Raw genomic sequence first — 20,880 nt, forward strand, 5'->3', positions numbered from 1 at the left:
GTCAGCTCTTCAGTACCATGGAGACACACAAAAGGATCCCGGGACAGTTATGAAGGCAGAGGAGCTAACCACGTGTGCCCTGGGCACTCAGGCCATGCTGGATAAATGGGGCTCCAACCATCACAGCTACCTTATAGTTTCCATCGTTACTGTGGAGCTCTCCAGTTCTCACAGGGACCCTGCTTCACAGAGAAGATCAGCCCAGTCTCCCAGACAAGGCAACAGAGAGAGGCTCAGAAAAGCCAAGCCAGGTGCCCAGGCCACCATCCAAGACAGCAGAGGACCAGCTGGAGACCCTGGCTCTCCTGGCCCCGGGCCACTGTGGCCCCTCTCTCCAAGGGCACCGGTCCCAGCTGGGCTCTCGCAGGGAGTTACTACACCAGGGATTTAAGCAGGGCACTCAGCCAGTCCATTTCCAACTAGGGGAATGGAGGCCAAGACACGGGGAATGGGCTGGTCCACATAACCCAAGAAGAACACTTATTTTGGAATGAACCTCTCAGCCCTCTGAACCTCCAAGGCTGGGTCCCCAGCTGATGCCCCTTGCCTCCTCGCAACAGCCCTAGGCGGGGCAGGCACCACCAGCATGCCATGTCCACCGGGGAGGAAGTTGAGTCTGGGGGAGCCTGGGAGAGGGGCCAGCCCTCATGCCCATCTCACAGATGGGGGCCGCCACCCCTGCCTGCCTCCAGGGACCTCCCTCATGTGGCAAAAATCTTCTCATTCTCTTTTTTCCTTCAGCCTTTCAAAAGAATGACCTGCTCACCTGAGGTGTTTTTGTACAAGCAGATTCAGAATATAAAAAAAAGTCCTACTTCAGAGAAGAGAATATGAATAATGACACTGATAAGATAACAGAGGAAGCAATAGCTAATACATATTTAGTGCCTACTGTGTCCTATGCTTTCAACCCATTTTACAGATGAGGAAGTGGAAGCAGAGAAAGGTTAAATAATGTGATTAAAATCCCACCTCTTATTAAAAAAAAAAAAAAAGAGGGAGGGAGGAACTTGCTTGGTGATCCAGGGGCTAGGACTCTGCGCTGCCAATGCAGGAGCCTGGGTTCCATCTCTGGTCAGGGAACTAGATCCCATATGCTGCAATTAAGAGTTCGCATGCTGCAACTAATGATCCCCAAGTGCCACAACTGACCTGGTGCAGCCAAATAAATAAATATATTTTTTAAAAAATCCCACCTCTTGGGACTTCTCTAGCAGTCCAGAGGTTAAGACGCCGCACTTCCAAAGCAAGGGGCACAGGTTCAATCCCTGATTGGAGAACTAGGATCCCACCTGCGGTGCAGCGCAGTCAAATAAGTCATTTTTAAAAATATCCTGCCATCGGCTGTTCCAATGCGGGCTGGTGGGGTGGAACGGGGCATGCTGATGGTGGTGTGGAGACCTACACCATTCCCCCTCATGTCCTCCCACCTGGGGTTCATGTCCTCCCACTTGGGGTTTACAGTACTCCTTCCATACTCCCAACAGCCCTGGAACCACTTTAGGTGTCACTCACTTTACATGTCAGCACATGGGGGGCTCCAGCAAGCTGCCCCAGCCAGGAAGTGGAGAGCCAGGGTGCCAAGCCAGGCCCAAGGATACAAAGCCCACCCTCTCTCCACCATACCTGCAAGGAGGCATGGGAAGGGCCGTGCAGGAGGCGGACACAGAGCAAGCAAAGGCCGTGAGCCAGGAGGGTCAGATGTGCAGGGGGTTATTGAGTGAGAGGTCTGGACCGAGTGGGTTCCAGCCTATCTGGGTCGCTGCAGGCTTTTGGCCCAGGCACGAGGAGGTCTGAGGGAGGCCCCGAGAGGGACACGTCCAGCAATTTAGGTCATAAAGACCTGAAAAATTGAGAGGGGAGCCCATGAAGATTTTCTCAGGCCCTGGAGCATGCTGAGCGGGATGGGGGCAGACTATTGAGACTTCATCCTACAGCGATCCTGTCAGAGCACAGTGGTCTCCAGCCCCAGAGGAGGCACCTAAACCACGGTGGACTTCCAGGAGGAGCGACATCTTACTGGAGGTCCAAAGGTAAGCAGTTTATGAAAAGAGGAAGGGGAAGCGTGATCCAGGCAGAAGCAATTGCTTGGCCAAAGGCCCAGAGGTGGGACCATTGAAAGAAAGGCAAAGGGTCAGTTTAAGTCATGTGGCCTCAGTTTCTCCAGCAGCAAAACGTGGGGGAAGGGCACACAGTGGGTGCCTACATCTCCCCCACCCCCACCTCCTACCACCTCCCTTCTCCAAGGCCCCTGCCCGAGAGGAAGGGCACTGGCAGCTGGTTCGCCCGCCATGGGAGCATCTTTGAGGCTGGCAGGATTGGGAGGCTTCACTGACCCCCTACCCTTCGACCCCACAGGCCAGGCCAGGCTGCCTAGCAGGCGGACGGGGAGGGCAGCTGAGGGGCCAGGAGACGACAGTCCCAATCTCAGAGAGCTTTGTAAGAGATCCCCATTCTCAGATGTGGAGGCAGAGGCCCAGAGAGGGGCACACTCAGCCTCAGGCACACAGCACAGTTGAGTTAGGGGTTCGAAAGAGGGTGTGGGATGGGGCTTGGACTGAAGATTCTTGGCACACCAGGCCTAAGGGCACTGAGGTGAGGAGGAGCTGGAAGAGGAGATGCTGGGCCCCAAGGACCACGCATCAGGCTGGTCTCAGGGACCCAGCCAGGTACCGCCTGGCCTGGCCACCATGTGGCTAAGCAGAAGGCCTCCCTCCAAATCTCCATGTGATCTCCGCAAATCACACCCACTCACGGGCCTTAGCATCTGCACCTGGGCAGAGGCCCTGGCATGCCAAGGATTCTTTAACAGACGCCCCCCGCCCCCGCCCCAGCATCAGAGTGACCCCAGGGAACACTGAGGTGACGAGTTTTGCTCTGTCCCAGCTTCTCCAAGGTCATGCCTCCCAGGCACCCTCAGCCCCGCCGGCTGATGGCTGACAGGTTCCGGGGGAGACAGCTGCCAGCCGGCCCCTGCCCACGGCACCCGCTACTCCTGCCAGCAGCTCTGGCTGCGTCCCTGCTCTGGGGACACACAGTGTCCCTTCCTCCCCACCCCTACCCCAGCCCCCGCAGGGACATGGGTGGGCAGGAGCAGCTGGCAGCCAGGCCCCTCCACATGGCTGGCCCTGAACTCAGCCCCCCACACTCAGAGCCTGCAGGTGCCACCCTGGACGTGTAACCTCCAGAAGGTCCAGGCCTCCCTTTACTCATCCATGAAATGGGGACCTCTGGGAGGTCTCTGAGAGAGATGGCGTCCGAGCCTGAGGCCAAGGACAGAGGTAGAGGATGGCCAAAACCCTTAAAGCTCCTACGATTCGTTCATGGGATCAAGGCCAAGGATGGGGGCGGGGGTGGCTGCTGCAAGCTCCCTCCTCCCCACCCCTTGACCCTCCCTGAACTCAGAATTACGCTCCAGCCTCCAGACCTTTGCACCCTGCTGTTTCCTCCTGAAGCAGCACAGCCCTGGCCCCAGCCAACTCCAGGAACTCCAGTGCCCACTTTGAGCCTGACCACAGGCCATACTTGACCCCGCCTGCCCTCGACTGAGAGAGGTACCCTCTTTTTCTGGGCTCACATAGCCTCCATCACATAGAGATTAAGCATTAGACCGCCTGGGTCCCAAACCCAGCTCTGACCCTTCCTAGCTGTGTGGCCTTGGAAAAGTGACTCTACCTCTCTGTGCCTCCATTTCCTCACTTATAAGACCCCACATGCTATGCGGCACAGCCAAAAGAAAAAACCAAAAAGGAAGACGAAAGAAAATAATACAAAACAAGGTCTGAGCCCCTACCCCTTGCCACGAACCGCCCCAGGCTAGGCCAAGCACTGTCACACTCTCCACTCGCCAGACCAAAGCAGCAGTCGTCTCTCTGGTCTGGGGGCTCCATCCTTAGTCCCCACAGTCTGCTTCCCACACAGCAACCAGATGCCCTCAGAAAGCCTCCTGGAGCCCCATTTCACTGGGAGTAACAGTCAACGTCAAAAGGATCCGGAGGCCCTCCCTGACCTCCATCTCTCTCTGTCCTTTCCTCCTGCCATTCTCCCCCTTGCCCACTCTGTTCCCCTGGCCCCCATGCTGTTTCTCCAACACTCCAGTGCACCCCACCTTATGGTCTTTGCACTGTCTGTTCCTTCTACCTGGACTCTCTTGCCTCAGGGAACGACCTGTCTCCTCCCTCCCCTCCAGGGACGTGAGCTTCTGGGAGAAGTCTTCCCCCTGCGTTCCCATCCCTCACCATCCTATCTAATCAGCTAATCACAACCCATTCTCTATCCCAGCCAGTCTTCCCAGCTTTATGTTTGACCCATGACACGCTGGCAAAGATTGAAAGCAGAAGGAGAAGTGGACGACAGAGGACGAGATGGTTGGATGGCATTAGCGACTCAATGGACGTGAGTTTGAGCAAACTCCGGGAGATGGTGAAGGACAGGGAAGCCTGGCATGCTGCAGTCCCTGGGGTCACAGAGAGTCAGACACAACTGAGCCTATCAAGTTCTTACAGACCATGTGCGTATTTTCCTTATTTGCTCTGCTTTTATCTCCGCAACTAGAATGTCAGCTTTGTGAGACCACATTTTTGCCTTGTTGCTTCTTTGCTGAATCTCCAACCTCTAGAACATGGTCTGGCACATGGTGTGTGTTAGTCTCTCAGTCGTGTCCGACTCTTTGTGACCCCATGGACTGTAGCCTGCCAAGCTCCTCTGTCCATGGGATTCTCCAGGCAAGAATACTGGAGTGGGTTGCCATTTCCTCCTCCAGGGGAATCTTCCTGACCTAGGGATCGAACCTACTGCACTGCAGGCAGATTCTTTACCATCTGAGCCACCAGGGAAGCCCCCCTGGCACCCAGTAGTACTCAGTAAATATTTGTGGGAGGGAGGGGTAGATGGAGGGAGGGATGGAAGGAGGGAGAGATAGAAAGAGGGATGGAGGCAGGAACAGAGGGAGGGACGGATGAATGGGTCCTATCCGGAGCCCCCTAAGATAAAGAGATACAGGCCTCCGTCCCAGGTCTGCCCAGCTGCACAACCTATGCCCCAACTACAGCACTCTCCTGCCACTGCCTGGCCTGTCCCCTGGGCAGAGCCTCTGACCTCCCTGGTTACACGGGACAGTGTGCAAGGGTGAGACAGCTCTAAGCCACGAGCCCCGCCCTGCACGGCTCAGGCACGGACTGGGTACCAGGGATGCTTGCTGCATGAGCCAGGGGTTACTGAAGCGTGAGCCAGGGGCCATCCACGGGCCAGGGCAGCCAGGACATGTCTGGTCCTGTGTTCCCGGTGCCAGCACACGCACAGCTGTCAGACCTCAAACCGGCTCCGCCAGTGCGGCCAGGGCGGGATGGGCACTGCAGGCTCAGGCTGGCATGGCGGGCAGATGGAGGGGCGCTGCCTGAGCGGGGACCCACCCCCCGGGAGGATGATGGTTCAGCAAGCGGATCGTGCTGCTCCCACTAACCCCGGCCCTGTGGAGATGGAACTGTTCCAGTCCAGGTGGCTTTTAGGTTTCTTTCTGGACAGGAAGGAGACCCCCTTTCCAGACCCTAGGTCCTGACCTGCTCTGTAAAGGGCGGGGTCCCTTCCTGAATCACCAACAGCCCAAGAGTAAGGACGATTCTTCCTGTGCCCCATGAAACCCAGTTCCAAGCCCTAGGACCTGTCCTCAGCCGGGAAGCCCGAAACGGGGTAAGAGGCGATGTCGGAGCTCGACAAGGCAGCAGGCGACCTGGTTAGAGCCCCGCTCCTCACCCAGGCGCAGCATGGCCCTCGGCCAATCCAGGTGGGTCCAGACCGTTTCCCCAGGGGGAAAGCAGCGCCGGGCACGGGTTCCAGGGACTTTCTTCCATCCCAACCTCCAGAGTTATCTAGAAGAGGCCACTTTGGTGACTCCAGCCCTCCCCCAGAGCCCACCCCTGGGGTGGACGTGGCCAGAGCCTAGACTTGCACACACGTCCTTACTCCTCACAGAAGCAACAATAATAAATAGACCTGCTAGTTACTGAACACTTTACTCTGTGCCTGCCATGCCGGCTTTACAGGCACTGTTTCATCTGGTCCTCCCACCAACACTGTGAGGTAGGGACCGTTACTGTGCTCATTTTCCAGCAGAGGAAACTGAGGCCCAGATCACATGGCAAGTTGGAGTCCAGGTCCCCAACCCCACCCCTGAGGTCACACGGGCAGCTTCTCTCTCCCCAAGACAGGTCAAAGTAGGAAAGAAATCGCAGGTACCCCCTGAAATCTATAGCTGGAATTGGAGGAGGTGGGCAGGGTCCATATTTCCAAAATCCATAGGCCTTCCTGAGTCATGAGAGGCCAAATCCTAACCCTGCCCCTACTGTGTAACCCAGGTCATGGGTGTACCACTCTGAGCTTCAGTTTTCACATCTATAAAATGGGTAGGATCCTGCCAGGTTAGCCTAAGGTATACCATTGCTTAAAGGCACAGAAGGGAGGAACTTTCCTGCTGGTCTAGTGGTTAAGACTTCAGATTTCCACTGCAGATGGCACGGGTTCGATCCCTGGTCTGGGAACTAAGATGCCGCATGGTACGGCCAAAATATTTTCAAAACTAAAATAAAAATTTAAAATAAATAAATTTCCTCTTCTAATAAATAAAAATTAAAAAAGCTTCAGGAGCCAGAAGACTCAGTCCAGCCCTCAGGACAAGGTGGAGAAGCTGCTTGGCCTCCGTGCCTCCAGATGGATCGGGGGGAGGAGAGTGAGCAAGAACAGGAAGCCAGTGGCGTGTGGTGTAGACTCAGCCCCACATCACCAGCAGCCCAGAGAGGAAGGATGATTCTTCCTGTGCTTCACGAAACCCACTTCCAAGCCCTGTCACTCCCACCTCCAAACACAGCCTGAATCCACCTCCTTCCCTCCCACCAGAGTCACCCCTCAGGTCAACCCCTCAGGCTGGCTGGTTGCCTGCAGAGAGTGTCTCTGAAATGTCCATCTGAACCCATCCTTCCTGCTTGACGCCCCTCACAGCCCGCACTCCAAGACGAAAGACAAAGTCCTCACGGGGGCCTCCAAGGACCCCAGTGGACACTACCCGGCCCACGCCCCTCCCCTCCTCCCGCTCTGCCCACACTGGCCACTTCCCCTTTCCCTAAGAACCTGGTACATGCTTGCCTGGGAGCCTTGGCACTTGCTGTTCCCTCCACCAGCGCCTACTTCCTTCGGAGGCTTTACTCAGACGTCTCCTGCTCAGAGAGGCCAGTCCTGACCACCAGTTTAAACAGCAACACACTCAGCCAATCCCGCTCTCTCTTTGAGTCTCATTTCAAAAGCCACCTCCTCACAGGAGGCCACTCTGACCTCCCCCAAGTGAGAACCTTCCACTTCTCCTTCCTGGTGGGGACCATAGCTGTGATGACATGACACACTAGATGAGTACATGTCTGAGGAGGAGGACCGGGGCCACTTCCATCTCACTCCCAGCCAAATACTCTGCAGTGGGTGTAACAGTCACAATACTTCACAGCCGGGATGCTTGGGGCCATCCGGTCGGAATGGACACTGGCCAACGTATAGGGCCTAGCATGGAGTCAGTACTTGGTAATTACTGGATGAATGAACAAATGGATGGATGGAGGGACGATGGATGGATGGAGGGATGGCGGATGGATGGAAGGATAATGGATGGATGATGGATGGATGATAGATGGATGGATGACGGCTAGATGGATGGATGGATGGATGAATAAGTGAACACACCGTGGGCCTGGGACTTACCAGAGATGCCCAGGGCTCTGAGAAGGTGGCCCAGAGAAGGGAAGGGTCCGCCCTAGCTCACCAGCCAGGCTCTGCAGCTGGAGTCTCTGCTCCTGCACAGCCCGACTTTCATTTCCCATCCTCTCGGTCTAAGGAAGCTCCTTCCCCCCCACCCTGGGGAATGAGTGAGGAGGAGGGGCAGATGGCCCCCTGGCTCCCAAAGAGGGGGGCGCTCCCAGGCTCCATCTGTCCCACCACAAAGGGGCTTTGTCCTCAGTGCTGAGAGCCTGGGGCAGACCGGAAGCTGCCCCTCAGCCACCCAGCAGGTCCCAGCACCCCCAGTCAGCTGAGCTAACAGCTCCAAAGCCGGATCCCAGGGGCTGGCATGGTACTGGGCACAGCCTTCTAAAATCTCATTAATCCTCCCTGAGAGCCCTAGGAGGGAGGTTCTAGGATGACCCCCATTTTTATGTATGGGGAAAGTGAGGCAAAGTCACTTGGCCAAGGCCTCCCAGCCAGCACAGAGCAAAGCCAGGATTCAGACCCAAGCCCACCTGGCACTAGCATCTTCAGCCCCTGCTCTCAACTCGCCCTGCCTCTGGGTTCAGAAGCGTGGAGGCGCCTTTTCTGGAGGCACAAGTGGGCAACCACACCTGGTCCTTCACCCTTAGAAGACCGCTGCCCTTTGGAGGTTTACCCAACAAGGGAGAGGGGGTCAGGCTCTGAACCCGGAGCCCTCGCTCCATGCCCAGCCCATGCCCCAGGTGTCTTTGCAATCTGCCAGCCAGGCCCCAACACGCTTCCACCACTTCCTGCCAGGCAGGCATCCACAGGGAAAGGCTGGGCGGGCAGACAGACCAAGGGGTAGACTTCCCCCACCCCTCACCCACCACGCCCCTGTCAATCCCAGACCTGCTATCTACCTCCCTGGCACCCACCTTCTCTCCAGGCCCATCTGGTCTCAGGGCAGTTACCAGGGCCACTTCACCAAGGCCACAGTGCCAACGGGACACCTACCCTCAGTGGACACTAACCACAGGGCCAGGCAAATCAGTCCTGCCCATCACCACCACCACCTCTGCCTCTGTGGCTTCTCCTTGCTGCCCAAGGGTAGTGTGTAGACTCCCCAGGGAGGGACTCCCAGCCCTCCATTGATTGGCACCAGCCACCTGCCAGGAGAAAGCTCTGCGGTTCTGAACTCCAAGAAGAGTAGAGCTACTCACACTGTACCTTCAGGCCTTTCATGAGTTCTACCTGCTCCCAGAGAACCGTTCCATTCTCCCAAGGATGTCATATGTATCGCTTCCTCCAGGAAGTCTTCCCTGACTCACTTCTCCAAGACCCCAGACCAGCCCCTCCCTTCTGTCCCAGCTAGGGGCTCTTGATCCCTATCTTGAACCCCAGCCTATGTGGGCTGCCTTCACTTGGCAACAGTAACTGAGCACCTGAGCCCAGCCTGATCCTTCTCTCCGCCCTCCCTTCACACCTTCAGCAAGAGGCCGGCCCTGCTCCCAGAAGTCGCAGTCCGAAGCCTTGCCTGACCAACCTCATCACCGTCTAACTGTCCTGGATCTGATCTCCCCAGTTCCCCAGATCTTTGCTCACCCTGTCTGTTCTTGCTGGCAGGCCCTCACCCTTCTCTTTCCCTCACGAGCTCCTGCTGCTCCTGCTGCTGCTGCTGCTGCTGCTCACCCTTTAAGCTTCAGGCCAGGTATCACCTCCTCTGTAAAGCCCTTCTGGCATCGTAACAGCTGCCCCAGTTCATACAGCATCTACCTGGTGCTGGGGCCATGATCAGGGTCTGTGTCTGGCTCCCCTGGGGTGTAGGCTGCTCCCAGAGTGCCTCTTTGGGGTCCCTGGCACCCAGAACAAGGCCAAGATCTCACCAGCAGATAGTCCAAAGGCCAGCTGCCAACCCCCTGCCTGGAGAACCCACGGGCAGAAGCCAGGAGCAACTCCCAGAGGCAGGACTGACTCCTATTTTGCCCACACTGCCCACAGATCTAAGGTAGGGGTGGAGTGGGGGAGGGGGGCTTTCCACCAATGGCCAACTGGTAACCAAACCCACGTCGTTTCTAAAACTAGGGCACAGGAGAGAAATGGGAGCAGCAGAATTGTCCCCAAATAGAACGGTGGCTCATCTGGTTCCAGGGCCTCCGGGAACACCTGGCGGGGGTGGGGGTGGGGAGGGCAGGTGGCCGCTCCCAAGGCTGCAAAGGGAGATCTGAAGTTTGGAGAACGGGGAGGTCGAGACCACTGCAGCTGGAGATGGTGGTGCAGACACCCCGCCCACCTCCCTCAGGGTTAGTCCCAATCCAATCCCACTTGCCCCCACCTACCCACTGGGTGCTCCCTAAACTGTCCCACCTCCCAGCCTTTGCTCACTTGCATCCTCTGCCCAGAATGCTGTTGCCCTGGCTGTCGGTCAGAATCCTGCCCTTCCTTGGCATCATGGCCACCGACTGGGCACTTGGTATAAGCCTGACACAGGTAGGCACCTGGGGGGAATGAGCTTATCAAATCTTCCCAACAGTCATATGAGGAAAAGACTCCTGCCCCCATCTCACAGATAAGAAAACTGAGGCTCAAAAAGAGAAGCCATTGGCTCAGGACACAGAGCGGAGGAGGCAGGTAGACCAGATGGAAGGTGGTGGGACCTGGGTGGTGGCAGCCAGAGAACCACCCAGGAGGTCTGACAGGCCTGGTTCACCTTTCTATGTCAGCCCAGGCTTGGGGACTTGGCATAGCTCAGGGCCAGAGAACCTCACTGGCCCAGATAGAACAAGAGCCCCTACATCCTTCTGACCTTCCCCTCAGAGTGGCTGGGGACTGAGGAGCCACCCTGGGCCAATGTGATACAACTGTCTCCCCTCAAACACGCACAGACCCACCGCACAGATGAGAAAACTGAGTCCAAAAGGGGACAGTTTTCCCATCCGGAAAGTGCGATGTGCCCCAGGAACTCTCTGGCTGTGACACTCCTCTATGGATTGAACTGGTGGATACGATTTCCTTTCTCTGAGTCTCAGGTTTCCTATTTGGAGACTGGAGCTGTGATTCCTCCCCATGTGTGCTAAGTTGCTTCAGGCGTGTCCAACTCTGCAACCCTATGGGCCATAGCCTGCCAAGCTCCTCTGTCCATGGGATTTTCCAAGCAAGAATACTGAAGTGGGTTCCCTTGTCTTCCTCCAGGGGATCTTCCTGACCCAGGGATCAAATCCGCATTTCTTATGTCTCCTGCATTGATAGGCAGGTTCTTTATCACTTTTCCAGTGCTACCTGGAAAGCCTTGATACAAATTATAATAAAGTAACAGCCAACACATATTGAGTGTTTCCTACATGCTGGCATTGCTCAGAGCATCACGCATAAGGCCTCACTTGATCCTTAGAACAAGTCTGTGATGCAGATATTACCATCAGGCCTGTTTTTCAAATGGGGAAACTGAGGCACAGAGCAGTGAGCTAACTCACAAAGTCACACAGCTAGCATGGAGGCAGAGGAGAAGGCTGTGGGGCTGGGGACGGCGGGGGGTGGGGTGGGGCTTCCCAGGGGAGTCCCTGGCCTTCACACTGCCCCGAGAGGAACAGTGGGGACGGGGCTGGAGGAGCGATCAGGGGTCAGGCAGGAGGAACAGAGGACAGGGCAGGGCAGGCCTGCAGTATTCAGGAGGCCCTGGGTCCGCAGCCAAGCCACTGTCCTTTTGCTCCTCTGAGCCTCTATTTGGTATAATGGGGCCAGAACTTCTGCCTTGCAGGGACACTGTGGGGACGGGACACGGACATTCGTCTGCCACTGAGCGAGGGCTCAACTATGTGCTCAGGAAAGACGCCTCAGGGCTGGGCCGATGGCTCGCTGCCCCTCCAGGATCTGGGTGGTATCTGATTCTCTGCTCTGCAGGGGCAGGAAGGGGGGTACAGCCTACCTCTGCCCTAGAGGGAACCCTCCGAGCTCTGCCAGCTTTCCAGGCTGTGTGACCTCGGACAAATCACTTCCCCTCTCTGAACTTCTGGCTCCTCCTTTTGCTACTAAATCAAGGCTTTCACAGGGCCCTGAGGAAGGTGGTCCTCCCTGGAAGGACTGAGAGCGTATGCGGGGAGGGCAGCTCAGTTCAGCCTGCCTACGCGGAGAGAGCAGTGCCTGGCATGATGCTGCCTTGAGACCTCCATGTCTTCATCCTGCCAAATGAAGTCTGCTGGGTTTTTTATTTTGGCTGCGAGGCTTATAGGACCTTAATTTCCTGACCAGAAATTGAACCCCTGCAGTGGAAGTCCCAACAACTGGATCACCAGGGAATTCCCCAAATGAGGATTATTAGATAGTCTGTCTCCCTCCCAGCCCTGCTGGGGATGATCAAAGGCGATGGTGAAAAGAGCTTGGTAAACTGCAAAGCGTGGCACCCTTGAGAGTGATGACGATCACTGTACTCCCTTAGAGGCAAGAAGAATCCTGCGACTTGCCATCTAAGGTAGAATGTGCTACAGCCATGAGGGAAGGCAGAGAATGGGGGTGTGGGGTACAGAGAAGCTTGGAAAGTGTAGACTTGGGTTGGGGCACAGGGTGGTCAGCCAGAACTTTCCAGAGGCAGAGACATCTCAGCCACGGGAGAGGGCGGGAACGCCTGGCAGCAAGACCCGCAGAGTCAAAGCATGGACGCTAGACTGCCCGGGGCCGGCAGGAAGGCAGCCGATGATTCAGAAAGGCTAACGGGTCACCTGAGTGAAAGGGGAAAGTGGGAGGCGACAGGGTGGAGTGGAGGGAAGAGCGTGGTCCAGACCACCGCCACGTCCAGGAGCCCTTGCTGTGGGCCCTAGGCCCCTCCAGCCTCCCTCAGCTTCAGCTGTGCCTCCCCCAAAACACAAGAGTGGTGACAGTCCCTGACTCCAGGCCCAGCGGGCAAAGATGCAAAGCACGCAGTGCTCAAACAGCAGCCACTTTTGGAGAAATGGACCCATTCAGTAAGGGAGTCCTTGAATGCCAGGGCTCAGGACACTCAAAGGCCTTCACAAGCCACAGGAGGGCAGGCGCTGAGGCAGGAGGCTGGAGGGAGCTGGAGGGAGCTGGCGGCTTGCAATTGGTCCGGCCACCAAACCTGTCTGTGTATAGTTAACCTCCCCGCCCCCCATCCCCGCCCCAGTGGACAAGCCTGGACACGGGCGTCCAGTCTCAGGCCTCAGGGTTCCTGGATTCACTGGCCTGCAGAGACCCAGAATTCCTGCCTCATCAGGGAATTACCTTCATAATTACAGGCACTCAGAAATCCTAAGCACGGACTGCGTGGGGGCCCTGCGCCAGAGCAGACACACATTCTCTCGCCTGACCCTCAGGCCACCTGGTCGAAGTTGCATTGGCCCTGCCATCCCCACTTCAGAGATGGGGAGACTCATGTTCAGAGCCACCATTTCCCCGCAATCACACACAGCAAACAAGGGGCACAGCCAGGATTTGAACCCAGAACCCATTCGGTCCAAAAATCTGAGTGGAAGTAGCGTCCATGGAGCACCCAAGTTATGCTGATCCTGGGAGCTGGGCAGTCCCTGCAAGTCCCAGGATTCCAGATCTGAGTGGAGATCCACCAGCCAGAGCCGGAAGCCTAGGGAGGCAGGATCGCCTGTCAGCCCAGCCACACACCCATGCTATTTCGGGCAAGACCTCAGCTAAGCTGAGCTCCCATTCAGTGGGACTCAGATGCTACACATCGACCAGCAGCCAGAAAGCTGGGCTCACACTCTGATGGGTGATTGTGGCTCCAGCTCTTAGCCTCTCTGAGCCTCAGTTTCCTCTTCTGTGTAGTAAAAACAAAAATTCCTCCCACCCCCGGATGACACAAAGGTTGGAATGAGTCACCTCGCTGTGACCTGGACCTTGACATCAGACAAAGTAAAAGTCAAGACTGAGAATCTGGATAAAGCAGCCGGAAAGAGGAGCTCCCCAGGTGGTTCAGTGGTAAACAATCTGGGGCCAATGCAAGAGACATGGGTTCAATCCCTGGGTTGGGAAGATCTCCTGGAGAAGGAAATGGCCACCCACTCCAGAAGAATTCCATGGACAGAGGAGCCTGGCGGGCTACAGTCCATAGGGTCACAAAAAGTCAGACACAACTGAGCGACTAAACAACAAAACAAGCCGGAGAGAAGATAAGCAGACCTTGACAGAGTAGACCAAGCTTCCGGACGCCACTCCAACCCCGATTTCCATCCCATAGCAGCAGGAATCTGCTTGCACCAGCCTCACAGCCCAGCAGGTCTGAGGACCCCAAACACCCATCCCCACAGTCTCTCAGTAGCCTCCAGCCCCACTGACATCCCCAGGCCCACCCGGCATCAATAAGGACGCAGCCGGAGCCAGCCCCTGGAGATCCCCTACTAGGATCCCTGTCTCAGAACCTCAGGAGGGAAGAGCCCTCACCAAACAGATGAGGAACCTGAGGAACGGAGCACAAAGAGGCTTGGACAGGATCACTGGACTACTTCTCCTCTCTGGCTTCTCATTTTATTCTGGAACTCTGCTGGACAGTTTCAAGAGGAGGAGAGGAACTGAAGCCCAGGTTGCAGGGGAAGTCACTTGCTCAAGGTCTTGCAGCAAGGAGCGGGGAAATTGAGGTTCTGACTTCCAGCTCTGGGATCTTCCCCAAGCATCTACTCCTTGACTCAGCCTCCCCGACCCCCGCATTGTATTGTGGGGCTGTATTGTGAACAAGCTGGCTGGGTGGGGAGAGCCCCGGATGAAAAGATAGGAGATGTGCATTTTTCACCCTGCTTGAATACTATGTCCTGGGTCTTTCTGGCCTCAATTCCCCCATCTGTGAAAAGAAAAGCTCAGAATAGATCAGGAATGACAAACTCATGGCACATACACAGTGACATCTAACATTACTAATCTATCACAGCACTCTTTCCCATGAAGTCTCCGAGTGGGCCTCAGCATGTTTTTTAACAGAGCACAGTCCAGGTCTGGGGGAACTAAGTCCTAGGGCCATCCCTAGATTGGGTAACATCTGAGTTCTCCCCAAGGGAGGGGAGGGTTTCACAGGTGGCGCGAGTGGTAAAGAACCCACCTGCCGGTGCAGGAGACATAAGAGACACAGATTCGATCCCTGGATCAGGAAGATCCCCTGGATGAGGGCATGGCAACCCACTCCAGTATTCTTGCCTCGAGAATCCTTTGGACAGAGGAGCCTGGCAGGCTACAGCCATAGGGTTGCAAAGACTCAGACATGACTAAAGTGACTTAGCATGCACGCAAGGGAGGAGAAGGGAGAAAGAAAGACGTAACATTTACTGGATATCCAGTAGTTTCAAGCGCTGGGAGACATTTATTGATTTAATCCTAAGGAGGGAGGTGTGCACAAGCTGAGGTTCAGAGAGGCTGAGTGATCTGCCTTTGGACAGACAGCTGGGAACGGGGCCTTGAACACAGGGGAGGTACCTCTGGGGTCACCCTCCCCAGGGATAGTGATGCAGAGCCAGCCACCAGGTGAGAGCCTAGGTTATGGCCTCACCTCGTCCTCCTTTTGGCCCTACTAAGTGCAAGCCCCATGCCCATTTTACAGCATCAGAAACCGAGTCACAGGAAGGGGGTGTCAGCTGCCAGAAAACGATGGACTTGACCATGTATCTAGCTGTTCCCGCCCCATTCATCCAGCTAATGTGTGCTAAACGCTTTATTTCAGTCCCCTTGGGACACTCCAGGAGCCATGACTCATACCATCCCACTTCATAGATGAGGAAATTGAGGTGCCCCCAAAGGAAGTGGCCCCCAACCCTCTAGGGACTCCAGTGGAGACCAGAGTGGTTTACCATGGAGATAAGTGGGGAGGAGCAGTAGAGGGGAAGTAAAGGGCTGGGGGAACCCAAGAGAGATAGAGGCTGGGTGGCCACACAGCTAAGGCAGGAAATGAGGCTCTGGTCAAAAGGCCCAGGGCAGGGGATGGAGGCCTCTGAAGGGTCTCTTAGGCCTGCAGAGGCACGGGAGGCCCTGCCCTGGACTAGGAGCCCAGAGCCCCAAGCCCAGGTTCAGCCCTGTCACTTGGCAACTGGGAGACCCTACCAAGTGTCTTCCCCCTCTGGGTCTCAGTACTCACAGGTGGAAAATGGCCTAATATCACTGAAGGCAAGCTTTCCAAAAGTTGGGACAAGCTGGACCCACAGAGCTCTCCCCAACTCAGCCTCCTCACACACAAAGGGCAAGGCAGGACTCCGGTCACCCAGTGTATGGATGGCCTTGGCCACCAACATCCTTTCTGAGGCCAGCACCTTCAGAATTAGTGAGCTCATCCCCTCGAAGCCTTCATGGGACAGCTGGGGAGAGGTCAACTCATCAGGGCAATTGACACGCCCAGTGTTCACACCGAACAGGGCAGGTCCCACTCCCCCGAGGACCTGCTGGTTCCAGGCAGCCCTCCTTGAACCCTCACTCCATAGGAAGATATTGACTCTTCCCATTTTCAAGACAAGGAAGCTAAGTCTCAGAAAGACAAGATGAATGAGCCAAGGACACCCGGCAAGCAGGCATGGTCAGAACTTGAATGCAGGCCTGTCTGACTCCTGAGCCCTTACCATACCTTAGTCTCCAGCTCCCCAGCTGACCCCTTCCTGCTCCCAGCCTCCAGCCATTCTGCATGGCACTGCCCCTACCCCTGGCTCTCACCCTTTCCTGCTTTCCTGCTACTGAACTCCTACTCTACTTTCAAAGCCCAGCCTCCAGTGCCTCCTCCTCTTGACACCTGATCTATGCCCCCACAGAATACCTAGAGTCCAGCCCACAGATTTACTTCTCCCAGGTGACTTGGTCAGCTCTGACCTCCCTGGTCCCCAAGTTGGAGCTGTTCACACAGGGGACACCAATCAGCGCCTTGTGCGAAGATGGAAGCCAAACTTTCCCAAGGCCCATGTGGCCCCACATGGCCCAGCCCTGCTGATAACATCCCCTCGTTTCACCTCTCATCTGCTCGTCTTAATTTTCTGTGCTCCAGACTCACAGGCTTTCCCATTGTTTCTCCAGAACAGCACACACTCCCTGCCTCAGGGCCTTTGCACATGAGTTCCCTCTGCCTGGGAAGCCCTATCCCCAGCTCCATGCCTGGAGGACTCCTCCATGCTTCTTTCATGATTCTTCTGCACCCCACAGCTCTTTCTCAACGCTTATCACATCTGTGATTATACATTCATTTACTTGGTAACTTGTTTGCTATTATACTTGGCTCACTCTCTAGACTTACATTTCTGGGCAGCCAGGACTGTTCACAATTCCCCAGCAAGGACCCACCCAAGCTGACCACTCCCACACACGTCCCAGAGCCTCCCCCAGGGGCCCTGGGACATGTCCGAGCTGAAAGGAAGAAAGAATACTGTGTCCCCTTCTTTGTTGAGGAAAATGTTGCTCCCTGCCCCCTCCGCCGCCCCTGTCACCACCTCCTGGAAGCCTCCCAAGGTCTCCTACAGCTCCCACTGCTAACCCATCACACACTGCTCAGCTCAAGATCAAAGCTCCTAGAACATCATAGGTACTCAACACAGGGCCATGGATGCTTGTATCTCAGCAGGTTTGGGAAAACGGGGTCAGTTGAGGTTCAGGGAATGGGTGGTTGGTCACAGACCACTGAGCCATCTCCCTCCTGGCTCCTGGGGTTTGAAGGAGCCAGACAACCTCCCCCTACCCACCACCCCACCACTCCCAGGTCACAATCAGGGTAGAAGCCAAAGCAGGAACTGGCTATGAGCTGGGGATACTTCACGCCTGGGAAGAGGCTAGGGGAGAGGAGGAGAAAGCTGGGAGGCCTTCCTGGAAGAGGTGGGCCTTAAACGAAGCCTTAAAGAGCAAAAGCAGACAAGCAGCTCCTAGAGGAGAGGGCACTCCCGGTGGGGAAACCTTCAGGAGCAAAGGCCCAGGGGTCATACTGGAGGGCCTAGGCAGGCAGTCAGCTGAGAGAGGTGATACACTGTAAATCATTTCCTTGGGTGGAAAGACCACATCACCACGGCACACCACTTCACCCAAAGGGCCTCGTGGCTTCCGCACAATCACTCATCGGAGTCTTTTCCAACACTGTCGTGTGCCTGGTCCCATACTGAGAAACACCCATTCCTCCATCACGGGAAGGGAACAAGGGCAGCCAGACTGGGGACTCTGAGCTCTAGGCTCTTATTCCAGCTTCAAACTGTGTGGCTCGGTCAAGTCACTTCCGCTCTCAGAGCCTCAGTCTCTTCCCCAGCAAAAAGGGGATACACAAAAATCCCTACCTCCTAGGAGGTACTCGACAGATGTTAGCAGCTATCATTCTCACGAGCCCATTTTACACTGAACAAAACTGAAGCCAGAAGGAGAAGCGAGTTGTCTCAAGCGCTGGGTGGCAAGACTGCACTGAGGCTGGTTCCTCCTCAGGGGGTTAGGAGGTGGCTTTGGGGACACCGATCTGCCCTCTTCTGGGATAAGCCCCACAAGAGCCAGCCATCTCATCTCATGCCCATCTTTTTCAGGCCATTCATCCAGTGCCATGCTCATTTATTGAACACCTACTACATGCCAAGGCCCTACCTGCAGAAGTGCCTACAGGTTTCCCCTGGGGATCCCCACTGCACACAAGCAGACTCAGAGAGGCGGTCCTTTGGCCCAGGTAACCCAGTGTGACCAGAAGCCTAGGTCTTGTCTCTCCAGCCAGAAAGCCAAGATGAGGCTCAGCAACAGCATCAGCCTGCTCCATTCTTGAAATCAAGTCTGATCTCAGCTGACTGAAGCCAGGCCTGGAGTCACCTCAGGTGATCCAGAGACCATTGCCCCAACTGGACAGTGTCCCTGAAGCTGGGGGACACCTCACCCAGGGCCACACAGGCTGTGTCCACTCTCAAGTCTGCCTGAAGGTCCCAGAGGTTGAACTGCTACCCCACAGGTGAGGACCTTCTGTTCACCCAGTCCTTCCACCAGCCCAGTAGGCCCAGCCAGGCTCACAGCTGGACATGAGGAGGGCCCCCAGCTCAGAGAGAGCAGGCAGTTGCTTGAGGAAGCACAGCAAGGGCGAGAAAGCAGCGGCCCCGCTGGGACTCCAACCCACCACCAACCCCAGCCCAGACAGGCAGATGGACCGGCCTGGGGGCGAAATCTTAAACTTTTGCCAACTTCTGAGCAGACAGGAGGTAGGACCTGCCCAGAGAGGAGGCTGGGGGCTGTGGGCAACTGGGACCAACCACAGTTTGGCCCAGTCCTTTCCAGGCCGGCAGCACCAGGCCCTACCCGAGGCCCCACGAGGACAAGGAGACCCTGGTGTCCTGGCCCGGCACCCCCTGCCCGGCGCCCCCCAGGCCCACCCTGCCGGCCCCTCTCCACCTCCCATCCCGGGCTGGGGGCGCCAGGCTGGGTAGCGGCGGCCAGAGGCGGCGCCGACTGGTTCAGATTTCAGATTTGGCCTAGACCTGGCCTGGGGGCTCAGGCCCGGCTCGCTGCTCTCAGGGGGCCCGCAGAGGGAGGGTGAGCGGAAGGGGGCTCCTCGCGCGGACAAGACCCCTACGCCCCCAACCCAGCCGCCTCCCCACCCGCGGCATCACAACAAAAGGCCGCGCCAGGCAAGTCCCGGTGCGCCCGCCCGGCGCTCCGGGATCTCCTCTCGGCTCGAGGGGTGAGGGTTGCGGGGCGGGGAGGTGGGGGGGGGGGAGTAATCCCCGCGGCCCAGCGATCGGACGGCAGGGTGGTCCCCGGCCGGGGGGGCTACCTCACGCGGGCCGGGAGCAGGGAGCCGGGGCCGGCGGAGGGGCGGGGGGCGCTCACCTGGACCGGCGGGCAGGCGGACGCACCGGGCAGACAGACGCACTGGCGGACGGACCGCCGGACGGCCAGGGGTTCGGGCACACGGCGGCCTGGCCGCTCCGGCTCCCGGGCCGGAATGGATTCCGGGCCGGGAGAGACAGATCGAGAGAGAAAGGGAGGCGGAGGAGGAGGAGGAGGCGGCGGCCCGGGGAGGGGAAGAGGAGGGAGGGAGCGCGCGAGCAGGGAGGAGGGGCCCGGCAGGGAGGGGGAGGAAGGAGGAAGCGTGCCGGGACGGGTCCCCGCCGGTGACCTGGGAGAGTCCCGCGCGCGGCCTCCCCACGCCCGGGGTCCCGGCGGCCAGGGAATGGAAGGGCGGGGGCACCGGCCACGGAAGCCCCGCCCCCACCCCGCCCTGAGAGTGCTCCCTACCCATGGGGCACCCACCCATCAGCTCTCAAGCCAAAATACCCTCCCCAACTCCTCCCAACCCACCCATCCAATTGACCCCAAATCTACCTCTCATGAAATTATTACTAATCATCAGTAACAGCAGCACTGATGGAGCCCTCATTCCTTGCCAGGTGCCATGCTAAGCTGTTCAGGTCAACTTTAGAATCTATTCCTACCAACCAAGTGGGCTGGGCAGGCCAATGATCACCCCCATTTTACAGATGAAGAAACTGAGGCACAGAGAAGGGACTCACCTGACAAGAACCAGGTCTTGGACCCTGGCCTTGACCTGAATTTCCCAAACTGGGGACTGAGACGAGATGGACAGTGTGGTAAGGAGCAGCATTTTTATCTTACTAGATATGCATTCATTTTAATGTGCATCAGAAGGGGGAAAAAAAAAGTAACTAAGAAGCCAGTAAGTTAAGGAACTTATAAGGGGCTTCCAGTAAGCCCCTTAGGAGGGGCCAAAGCAGGTATTTAGTGGCAATTATACTTCCGTGGTGGCTCAGATGGTAAAGCGTCTGTCTACAATGTGGGAGATCTGGGTTCGATCCCTGGGTCGGGAAGATCCCCTAGAGAAGGAAATGGCAATCCACTCCGTACTATTGCCTGGAAAATCCCGTGGACAGAGGAGCCTGGTAGGCTACAGTCCATGGGGTCGCAGAGTCAGACGTGACTGAGCCACTTCACTTCATACTCAGTGGTAAAGAACCTGCCTGCCAGGGCAGGAGGCATGGGTTCAATCCCTGGCTCTGGAAGATCCCCTGGAGAAGGGAATGGCAACCCACTCCAGTATTCTTGCCTGGAAAATTCCATGAACAGAGGAGCCTGGTGGCAGGTTTCAGTCCATGGGATCCCAAAGAGTCAAACGCAACTGAGCACGTGTGCTAGTCCCACCCTTGGCTTTTCACAGGTCCTCCTGGGATTACTGCACAGGGGAAGGTGGGCCTGAATCCAGCTTTGAATACC

General features: G+C 56.7%; 1 protein-coding gene and 1 long non-coding RNA gene across 11 annotated transcripts in view; one reads left to right on the forward strand and one right to left on the reverse strand.

Moving 5' to 3' along the window:
• The window catches only part of SRC (SRC proto-oncogene, non-receptor tyrosine kinase), a 55,847-nt gene extending 35,941 nt beyond the window's left edge, over positions 1–19,906 (reverse strand). For 3 of the 7 annotated variants that reach the window (XM_086331901.1, XM_086331902.1, XM_086331900.1), the window contains exon 1: positions 19,480–19,619. Coding sequence is in view for 1 of the 7 variants with exons in the window: in XM_086331896.1 (XP_086188022.1) it covers positions 19,480–19,906 (427 nt within the window). In the remaining 6 variants the exon portion in view is untranslated. Of the gene's footprint in view, positions 1–19,479 lie in introns of all 7 variants that reach the window. The other 4 variants (XM_086331896.1, XM_086331898.1, XM_086331903.1 and 1 more) reach the window with 4 other exon arrangements.
• The window catches only part of LOC147360282 (uncharacterized), a 4,559-nt gene continuing 1,814 nt past the window's right edge, over positions 18,136–20,880 (forward strand). Inside the window, exons 1-2 of one of the 4 annotated variants that reach the window (XR_015139066.1) lie at positions 18,136–18,607; positions 20,040–20,240. This is a non-coding gene — a long non-coding RNA (uncharacterized LOC147360282). Of the gene's footprint in view, positions 18,608–18,694; positions 19,331–20,039; positions 20,241–20,880 lie in introns of those variants that run through there. The other 3 variants (XR_015139064.1, XR_015139065.1, XR_015139067.1) reach the window with 3 other exon arrangements.

Source organism: Bos grunniens, chromosome 13, assembly GCF_055505025.1.
Source record: "Bos grunniens cultivar Pamir isolate PY7600 chromosome 13, Bosgru_T2T1.0, whole genome shotgun sequence".
Lineage (NCBI taxonomy): Eukaryota > Metazoa > Chordata > Mammalia > Artiodactyla > Bovidae > Bos > Bos grunniens.